The 10,851-nt window shown below is 43.1% G+C and overlaps 1 protein-coding gene across 5 annotated transcripts in view; it reads left to right on the top strand.

The window, feature by feature from the left end:
* LMO3 (LIM domain only 3) overlaps window positions 1-10,851 on the top strand; it is an 82,844-nt gene that overhangs the window by 529 nt on the left and 71,464 nt on the right. Inside the window, exons 1-3 of one of the 5 annotated variants that reach the window (XM_054036192.1) lie at window positions 1,034-1,096; window positions 1,328-1,394; window positions 9,301-9,514. In XM_054036192.1, the coding sequence (XP_053892167.1) occupies window positions 9,309-9,514 (206 nt within the window). In that variant the 5' untranslated portion in view covers window positions 1,034-1,096; window positions 1,328-1,394; window positions 9,301-9,308. The other 4 variants (XM_054036208.1, XM_054036183.1, XM_054036173.1 and 1 more) reach the window with 4 other exon arrangements.

Raw genomic sequence — 10,851 nt, 5'->3', positions numbered from 1 at the left:
TTTTACTTTATTTACAGTAGACTAGGCTCAACATCTTTTATGATAGAAAGCCAAGAAACGTTCAGTCACGGTTACAAAGCTGATTAGCAAGTATGCCTTACCTATTATATATTGTTATATTTTTGGTCTGTCTTCTGGTCAAGTAGATTTAAACATTTGATTCTGTCCCTCCACCCTTTCAGCATAGAGTCGCATTGGATTTTGGGCTGGGCATCCCATACAGAGAAACGAGTTCACTGGGGGATTATCCTGAGACGTGGGCAGTCAGTTAAAACAATAATTTAAAGTGGCATATGCCAAGCGGTGCCCAGTGTGAGTACGTGGTAGATCCACCCCCTTGGCAGGTCTGATTGGGAGCTGGGGGATGTGTTTGGAAGTTAGGGACCAGCTGAGGAAGGAACTGAAACACTGGAGTTCTCGGGCAGTTCTGAAAATCCCATTTTGGCAGCGCAGAGTTAGTATTGAATCGATTTTCACGTTCACCTTAGGGGTCTTTCCTGGGATTAATTAATAGCGCCAGAGAGATGAATATCTTGCCTCCCCCACCCCTCCTGTTTTGCCTGGGCAACTTTTTTGGGGGGTGGGAGGTGCAAGCTCCCTCTCTTTCCTTGAGTCTGTTTCTGGAGGGCTGGGGAGGCTGATGCTGAATGGCTTCTGTAGAGGTCACTTTTTGTGTGTGAGGTTGTCCCTGGTGTTTGTGTCTAGCATATGCATGTGGTTTTGCTGACTGCACTCTCAGGCTTGTAAATTTTCACCATGGGAAATTACCAACAAAGCCCAATCTGTCTCCTGGCTGCTTTGCACTTTCCGAGGGCGGCTGTACTTGAGTGAGCTGCAGAACGGGAGGGGGGAGAAAGAGGAAGGGGTGTGTGTGTGTGTTTGTGTGTGGTGGGGGAAGAGAGGTAAATAGCCTTAAATCGGAAGGGAGCTGCTTTCTCTGTGGTCTTCCACGAGAGCTGCTTTGGGCTCTGCTGGCTCAGTAATAACCGAGTGACCTTTTCTTTTGCTGTATTATGTCTGACTGGTAAGGGATTGCATTTTGCAGCTGATAAAGCCCCGACTTCATTCAACGCGGCTCCTCACACGCTGCTTTTAGGTAAGTTGTCTTCAGCCAGGACGGCGAGAGACAGCCTTGGATTGCAAGATACTAAAAGGAGGACACCTGTAGCTCGGATGCGGTCAACACAATTACTTGGCGGATCCTTGAGGACCTCATTATTTTAAACTTAAAAGAATAGCGAGCTCTCTCCTCTTCCCCCCCCCCCATCTCTCCCGCTCATCCCTATATTTTCCCCCCAAACAATGCTTCTTTTTGACCTTTCCCAAGGAGAAAAGCTACAAAGCAGCCACTGTGCTTTTTGAACTGCCTCCCCCTGTATCGCTTAATTGAGAAGGTAAGTGAGGCAACTGTATACGCAAGCTTTGGGTCATTTATGTGTGCGCGCATCTCTCTCTCCCTTAATGAGTCATAAGCTCGGGCTGCAACACACACACACTCACTCGTCTCTGCACTGCAACTTTCACTCAAGCTGCAGCTCTGCCGAGACTGTTTTGTTTAAATCATGTGAGGCTTCATTATTTTAATGATGAGACATGAAATACATGCAATCGGAGGATGCTGAGCGAGACCCGCGCAGCTGAATGTCTGGAGAAACAGCAGTCAAAGTTAACAATGAAACTGCAGCAATTTCCACATTATTTTTCCTTCCAGAGCGTCTCGAAATGTATTCTCAATTACCAGGGGAGCAGGTGGATGGTCCCCCCCCCCGCTTTAATCTCAGCACCTCCCTTTATAACAGTTTAATTTGTAACTGGCTCTGTTGTTATTTTGAACCCCTGAGATGGGGTCCAGCAATTAGCACTCCTCCATTGCCACAAATGGATGTTTGGTTTTTTGCTTGCTTGTAAGGCAAAGCAAATGGGGTGAGAGAGGAGGGGATAGTGAAATGCCAAATACACAGGGGGTAATACACTGGGAATCAGACTGATGCAGTATATTTTTACATGGGGTATGTATGGGGGGCGGGAGGGGTAGCCAGATTGGTGTTATGAAATACTAGATCTATTTATGATCTTTTTCATATTGAACATGATATGGTAGGCTAACGCTGCATGTGACAGTTTAATCAAATCCATTTGTTACCACGAAGCTAAAAGAGACCGCTGGGATTATAGGATTACGGGCAGAGTTAGGGAAGCATGTGGTTTTGTCATTCGCCATCATTTTGCACACCGCAAGTGGCTTGGCTTGTGTTTGTTCCACCAGTCCCCTAACCCCCACCTCCTCCCCACCCCCGTCTCCAAAGTGCACAATAGCCCAGCTTCGGCTGTCTGGTGTGTGTCTGGCTGCAGCGCATAGGGCTCCTCGTTTGACCCAAACTGGGGAAACACTTGCTACTTTGGCCGGGATTTGGTGCTCAGTGAGAAGGCGCTATCTAGGCACTCTTAAGTCAACTCATGCAGAAAAAGGAGAAAAGTTTTGGTAAGGTTTCGCTCTCGTGTCTTAGTTAGCATTTAGCAACAACCGTGCACACTCTGGGAGTGTTAAAAAGGCTGATTTCTCTTTCTAAATATGTTGCTGTAGCGTGTGTGTGTGTGTGTGTGTTCTAAAGAGATCTGAAATATTGCCTCCTTGGACAGTTTTGTAGGACTGCTGCCTAAGCCAATTAACCTTGCTAGGTGCAACAAATATTGTACATTCTCTTGCAACCCCTTGCCCCATCCCTGTGTGGCTTGAAAAGGAATTAGCACAAAAGGCTTGAGCGTCTAACTCCAAAAGGGATCCTTTGTTGTAGAGTGTATGTATGTTTCTTTTTTTTTTTTTTTTATTTTGCATGTGAGCTGCATCAAAATTGAACTCAGTCTTGCAAATCTCTTGTTGGCCTTTGCCAAGCACTAGCACTTTGCTGCCATGGTAACTGTAATTAAACTGATAAGAGTGGAAAAATGTCAGTATCTCTGAGCCTTGCAGCTGCATTGGAGAAAAAGGGAATCAAATTGGTTCCCAGCATCATTGCTCCAAAAAAAAAAAAAAAAAAAAAAGGGGGGCGGGGGGTGTAAGGGTAGGAACACAGTTAAGAAGCAGTTCCAGTCCCTGAGATCAGGGGGACATGTATTTGCATTGTTGTCCCTTAGGGGGCTACAGCCTGCTGGGATGCTCTGGGCCAATGAAGAGAGAGAAACAACCTTTTAGGCCCAATCTAGCTTTCAAAAGGGGAGGGGGGGAATCTTTTGTTTGGTGTCTCCTGGCAATCGAATGGCCATGTTGGCCAAATTCTTTAATCTGTGTCAGTGCTCCCAGCTGTGGGACTGCGTTCCTATTTTAGCATCCATCTAACCTCCCCTTTTCTTCTGCCCACTTCCCCCCCTCCCAGCATTCACCCTTTAAAAAAAAAAAAAAAAATCTGATTCATACATGTCTTTAGAAGAGGGGGTGAAGTTTTGTTTACTATTGCAAAATTAGCTCAAAAGTACACACAAGAATCCACATTCACAGTACTCAAAAACCTTACTTTTTCATTTAAAAAAAAAAAACAACCCTGGGTGTTATGGAGTTGCGGTTACTTTGTTGTGTTAACTACAGAAGCTGAGCCTGTGCGGATGAATGGCACAGAACAAGAGAGCATAATGGAAGCAATCAACCGTTAGGCTGGTTCACAATGCAATCCAGGCAATTAAAAGCTCACCAGAGTTTAAATGAAATGGTTCTACTTATTTCTGCGCACCACACTGCACAGGCTATTATTTGTCTCTCTTTTTAATTATGATTTCCCTTAACCTGTCAAATAACTCGGAATAGCAGGGTCTCGGAGGCAATAAGAATTTTCCACAGAACAATTCATATGCCAATCTCAAACTAGTTATGACTCCTCATGTGCTGTAAGCAAGTTATGAAATGTATCTCAGTTTATGAACACTTAACTTCTTTAAGACGGGTGTATCTTCTTTTCTCCTGAATGGTTGGGAGAGAAGCCGTTGGCTGCTTTGTCAGGGTGTGACTACAAGCATCTGGGGCATCTGAAAAGCAGGGGCGCTGGAATGGTTTGAATAGTGGGGGTGCTAAGTCATTGAACCAAACTGTAAACCCTGTATATGACGGAAACCTCGTCAAGCTAGGCGGCAGCTATGCTGAAAAATGTTTTGGGTTCCCCCTCCCCAGAATCTTTAACTTTTTTTTTTTGTTGGTTTTGTGTATTTTGTTTGAAAATTAGTTAATCTTAAATTATTTAAACACGTTATCTAAACTAGTCTTTTTAAAACACAGGCATAACTTGGCCCTTTGTGAGGTGTAGCCCATTGATATTGGTAGGAGCTGTGACTAACCAATGGCAAAATTTAGCCCTAAGTGTTCAAATGAGCCAGTGCAGAATAAGCATGGAAAAGTCACATGCTTAGCCTCTGACTGATACTTCAGTTTAAGACTAAATATCAATTCTGTAGGGAAGAACAGTATGTTCTGTCCTGCACCTTCCACAATGCGGGCATTGATCTTCATTGCAAATGTTAGGTCCACATTGCAAATACTCTACTGTCCAGTTACACCAAATACTTGTTTCCCTCAAATTGAGGGTGAGTAATGGTTATACAGTTGGAGTGAGATCTGATTTATTTATCTATTCTTTGCTGTATACTCTATTTTCAGAAGCCTGTTTTTTCCCCCTCTCCACTCTTCTCCTTTGTGGAGTTCATATCCACAAATTGACAGCCATTTCACAATACATTCCAAATAAAAAGAATGGGAATGAATCATTTTGAAGGATTTGGTTATGGGAGACTAGGGTAAAGTCCAAGAATCGGTAAATCAGAAGATAGAAATCTTCTTACCTTTCCCCAGGAGTTCAAAGGGTAGAAGATGGTGTCTAGGAAAATTTCTTCAACCTACAAAGCTGCTATCTGCTGTGTGTGTGTGCGGGGGGGGGGGGGAATCCTTGATAGTATATCGGGACTATTAAGAAATGTTAATTTGAGTGTGGCAAACTAGGGTCAATAATTCTGATCTGTGATAGATAATGGGTAGTGCTCTGCACTGCCGAGTAGGGAAACCTTGGTTTAATTTTACAGATCAGGTGCTCAACTCAGTGAGTTGAGTGTGTTTTGGAAAGGCTGATCATGGTAGCTTGTGCCCTAGAACTGGCGGAAGTAATGTACACCCCTCAGCAACAACCAGTCAAACAGAGTGTTTGGGTGGTGACTGTACCCGCAGGGAGTCCTGCAGTTGTTCCTTAGAACAGAAGGATCCAGACAGTGGTCCATGACGAGCTGGCTGACTGTAAGATGCTGGCACTCTTTATTTCAGACTAATATATTTTTGGACATAATTTAATTGATCACTTTCCATGTAAGCAATTGCTGTAGTTGCCATAGGGATCGTATGAGATCCTTAATGGGCGAGAGCTTATCCATGACAGCATCTGTATTAATGTGACCCACACAACAGGAAAAAAAATGGAAACTCTGCTCTAGAAATGAGGGGACAGAAACTGTCCAGGATTTAGAAAGGGGGGGGGGGGGAGTATCCCAAGAGTCTACCAAGCACTTTTTTGGGGGGGGGGGGGAGAAGAGTGACAGACAGGTCAGGCCCTAAGGAGGACTTTTAGAAAAAAATTACTAAAATGCTTGACATTTATTTCCAAGTGATGTTAAAAGTCAGTTGCATTGGATGAATTTTCACCAAAAGGATGAGGCTTCAATCTAATGCAGCTGATGTGAAAAATCTCTCCTTCCCCCAATGGACCCTACAAATGTTGTCCCTCATGAGAAGATAGATATTGCCAGTTGGATGCATCTGAGCCACCTTTACCTCCATCCCAAGAAAACAGGTGGGGTCGGTGGGTTGGGGCATGAGGACGCTCTCCCAAATCACTGAGGCAGAGACCTGAGAAGGGAGCTGTGAATACAGTTACAAATCTTGACGTGGCCTTTGACCATGTCCTTACTTTTGCATCACATTTTCTATGTACTCTTCCAGTTGGAAGACACTGCAGGCCAAACCCTTATTTATAACCTGATGACCTCAGACAACTTTTTGGGGAATCATGAGGTTTAATTATTTTAATGCGCTCAGATTTTTGAGCCTTGCATCGGTTCTTGCAGCTTGTTCACTTCAGACTGCAAAAGGACATTTTGCTCGCTGGTTGGATCAATTAGGATCAGAGACTGCCAGCCTGGATTCTCTACCATGGTTACCTATCAAGTGAAAATTTTTACGTTTAAGATCTATATATATATTTTTTTAAAGCCCTTAGCTATCTTCGCTCCTTGTTTAACCTGGATTCCCTCAAGCTAAAGTTTCCAGTCCTAGTACAGTCCTTCATCCTTCTGAACTTTTTAAACCAAATTCCAAGTAATTTAGGCTATTAATCAGTCTTTTTTTTTTTTATTGGTTTATATTGTGTATGTGGTTTGGAGACTGCCTTGTGCAAAGCCATGAATGGCACTGATATTTAACAAATGCTTATTTCAGAGGAAACGTTAAATGCTGAGGTTTCTCTTTACTCTGAGTGGGTATTAAATATCCAGTGGGATTTTTCCATAAAGTTTTTTCTCTAGTGTTCTTGACAAAAGTTCTTCAAAGGTGTTCTGCTGTGTGTGCTATTTGACTGCTGCCCTTATCCCCCCATTCATGGCTATATTTAAGTGGTGCTCTATGCATGCTGCTTGTGGGTGGAGGAGCATGGTGTAAGGTGCTATAGAAAGTGCTTAAGGCACTGGCCTATGACATGGGTGATCTGAATTTTTTTTTTTTTTTTCTGGCTCTGCTGTGGGCTTCCCATGTGACCTTGGGGAAGTCACTTAATCTGTGCCTCGGTTCCCCATATGTAAAATGGGGATTATGTCCATATCTCTACTGGGAGCCGTGAGGATCAATTAATTGAGAGATGCTACAGTGCTGGGAGGGGGGGGGGCGCAATACACATAGAGAGAGAAAAATAAAATTGTTCAGTATTTGAGCTGTTGACATCTCAAATTAGCACTGTTGTATTTTGGGTTACATACTAAGTATTTTCCATGTAATGAAATGTTAATCTAACAAATGACTAATAGATGGTGGGGGAATGGGACTATACTAGGGGAATGCCACAGTGCGAGTCAGGATTACTATTCTAACTTCAGTGACCACAAAGCTGCTGAGGTAAAACTTAAGTTACTCCCTCTGGCCCCCCAAAAAAGCCTCTTAATGGGATCTAGAATCTATGCAGACTGCAGTAACCGTGTGTTCTCCTTGCAACTACACTTGGAAACTACAGCTGGCGCAGAATGCAGCAGCTTGTCTTAATGGTGACAGCCATAAAGGTATATTATAACAGTGTTTCAAAGTCTACACTGGCTTCCTGTTGGCTTGTGTTCACTTAACCTGAGCTAGGTAAGAGATTATAGTTACCTCAGACTGCTTCTGCCTCCTGGTATGTTACCACAACAGTTGAGATCATCTGATAAGCTAAATCTTGCAGTCCCCAGCTTTTATAACAGTAGGTGGTAGGGCATCCTTGGTGAAGAGTCCATAACTCTGGATGCTGCTTTCCTTCATTGCTCTCACAGAGCCCACATCTGACCTTCAAGGCATGGAGCAGAGCTCTATTATTTTCCCAACCTCTGCCTGAGGAGGGAGAGCAATGAGTGTGGGTAGTAACACTTGTTTCTGGGTTGGGGTTCATTATTGTATTGCTCAGATCTTTCACATTTGGCTGTGAGAAACTGATTGTAATATTTATAATTGGGTGCACTCTTATTAAAAATAGATAAACGTTGGCTTGAAACCCTGGAAAAAATATAGTAATGAGTCAGTGTGTGTGGTGCATGCTCTCTTGCTCTTTCTGCTGCCTGTCTGCTGTAATGCAAGGAGCAATAATGTAGCCCTGTTAGACGTTTAAAATGGGAGGACTTTGAGATGCTGGGGGGCAGGGGAGAGAAATGCTTGGATTTTAAAGGACAAGTCTGATAACTATGCCGATATGGGGTGGGGATTCAAACTAGTAACCTAGAGACATTCATTTTCAAGATCTTTGGGGGCTGATGTGTTTTTTACCCTGTGCACTGTTAAAACTAGTGCAATCGGGCCCTACTCCTGATTGTGTCCTTGGTGATACAGCAACTAAGGCCTTGTCTACACTATGGGCGGAGATTGATCTAAGTTATGCAACTTCAGCTACATGAATAACATATTGATGTACTGAACTCTACTTACTGCAGGGTCCACACTATACTATGTCAACAGGAGATGCTCTCCTGTCGACTCCCCTTGCACGTCTCATTCAGGCGCAGTACAGGAGTCAACGGGACAGCGATCTGCAGTCGATTTTAGCGGGCCTTCACTAGACCTGCTAAATCGACTGCTGATGCATCGATCGCCGCACATTGATCCCCCGATAAGTGTAGACAAGCCCATAGTATCATTTCCAGTTCTCGTAGCTATCTATTCCTCCTCCTTACAAGTAGATGTCAGCCACTCAACATCTCATTTATAAGTGGCATTTACTGTTTTATCTAAAGCTATAATATTTCCATTACATCTCTTCAGGAATGTTTGTTATAGCAGGAGTTAGTTCATAAAATGGTCTTGTTCTAGAGCACTGTGTACTGGCCAGAGCTGGGGAATCAGGAGAAGTGGATTCTGTTGGTCTGCTTGCCAGTGAATCACTGACCTTGTGCAGGTCATTTTAGGGCCAGTAAAGCTTTGATGCTATTTAGTCTGGATGAAAAGTGCGCACAGAGAGAGATTCTCAGCACCTCCTACTTTTCACTATCTGGTCACTTTCTTTAGGTGCCTAAATGGGAACTGAGCACCCAGAGATCTAGCCCCAAATGTTGAGCACTCTGGAAAAAACTCGACTTGTACCTCCTCATTGCTTCAACTTTCCCACCTATAAAATTGGGAACACTTTTGTGCATAATATTTGTGAATCCTTTGGATGTGCCTAGTACTAAATATCAAATTCAGAATATTTTTTGGCTTCTGATTCAACTCTTCCTCAGATTTGTTCAAATTTCTGGCCATTAAAAATTTGACATTTTATATGAAATTGGGTTGGTTTTTTTGTTTTGTTTTTTTAACCCATTATATAGCAATTTTTGCCAAGTGACTGAGAAGGCAGGGATGTTGGGGAGAAGGTAAGGAACCTAGCAGAGATCTGCACTAACCAGTTAGATTAAATGAATCTTAATGCTATTGTCAATGTGATATTAACTATTTAGATCTTGCACTTTGTCTAAAGAGCTGTCTTTTATGCATTAGGAAGAAAAATTCACATCTGTGAAGGGGAGACTGTTGATCTCATTCTTCTCTCATTTGTTTTATTTCAGGTATACAAATGCTCTCAGTCCAGCCAGACACCAAGCCGAAAGGTTGTGCTGGCTGCAACCGTAAGATCAAGGACAGATATCTTCTAAAAGCCCTGGACAAATATTGGCATGAGGACTGCCTGAAGTGTGCTTGCTGTGACTGTCGATTGGGGGAAGTGGGCTCCACCTTGTACACCAAAGCCAACCTTATCCTTTGTCGCAGAGACTACTTGAGGTAGGAGGGAGTTGTTATGGTTGTCTAGTATGTAAGCATTGTAGTCCTGTTCAATCTTTCTTACACAGTGAGAGACCTTGGAACAATAAACACCTGACTGCTATAAAATCTTTGCCCAGTACTATATTTTAAGTACTGCACAGATAAAACAAATGCCATGATAGAGAAAATACTTCGACTTGAAGTAACCCACTGTGTACCTTCTTAAAGTATAGTGTTCAGTGTAAAATGTATAGCTGTCAGCCTGACAACACTGGAGTCTGAAGCCTTCTATTGAGAGGAGAGTGCAAGCATTGTAGCTTTCTCACTCTGCGGTGCTTCTGCCCTAACTTGGGGGAATCCTTTCTACCTCTTATAAGAAAAGTGCAGAGTTCTACGTTTCTAAAGCACACCAATATGTTGCAGATTAATTGGTCCACTTAGACCGTGCTGGTGTGTTTTTAATGTAGTGCTGTTTAAAACAGTGCTACGTTGACATGCACTACGGACCCTTAATTGCACCCCAGCAAAGTCTACACGGACCCATTAATGTACAATATGTTAGTGTGTGTTAGAACTCTCACCCTGGTAAAACACATTACCCCACTGTGCAGACAAGACCTAAAATAGATTAGGTGGTAGGTCTAAAATGGCCACATACCCCAGAAAAACGTAGCAACACAAATTAATGTAAAATACTGTAATGGTGATGACTGGTACTCAACTGGCTGGCCTCATTACATCTCCCTGCCTTAATGATGATCAGATTGTGGGAGGAGAACACAGGTGTGAGCTCTTCGGCTTGGTACCTCCTATTCAGCTATGCACTCTCCGATCTGTGATGCAAGTTGAAGCACTTCAAACGCAATCTTGCGTAATGTGGTGTGGTTTTCCTTGTGAAGCCCATCATTACAGGTTCGAGAACACTGAACTGAATGCAAGGTAGTGTAGTACAGGTGTGGCGGAGCTCACCATAGAGTTTGGACCCTGAGATTCTTGTGGTGAGGGTGCCAGTGACTTACCTAGTGAGGTCTTTTTTTTTCCGACAAATTGGTACAGTTGCTTGAAACGGCTGGAAACCATATCTAAACGAATTAATGTACAACTGTCTGTCATATGCTCATGGCCGTGGTCTCAAAATGCAGGAAAAAAACACCCTCTTTCCTGGCGACAATCTAGCTTCTCTTCTTAAAAATTAGTTTGAAAATTAGATCTTTCCCCACCCCCCCACCTCTATTTCAAATGATTATGCAGTAGTGAAAAAAGTCACATGAAAAAGCCATGACGAAGTTACAGGTATATTGGTGTCCTTTGTATTTGCTATCAGCGAGTTAAGCAAATTTGGGATCTCGAAATAA

This window comes from Malaclemys terrapin, chromosome 1 (genome assembly GCF_027887155.1).
Source record: "Malaclemys terrapin pileata isolate rMalTer1 chromosome 1, rMalTer1.hap1, whole genome shotgun sequence".
NCBI classification, from domain to species: Eukaryota; Metazoa; Chordata; order Testudines; family Emydidae; genus Malaclemys; species Malaclemys terrapin.
This window is presented reverse-complemented; position numbering and strand designations above follow the sequence as displayed.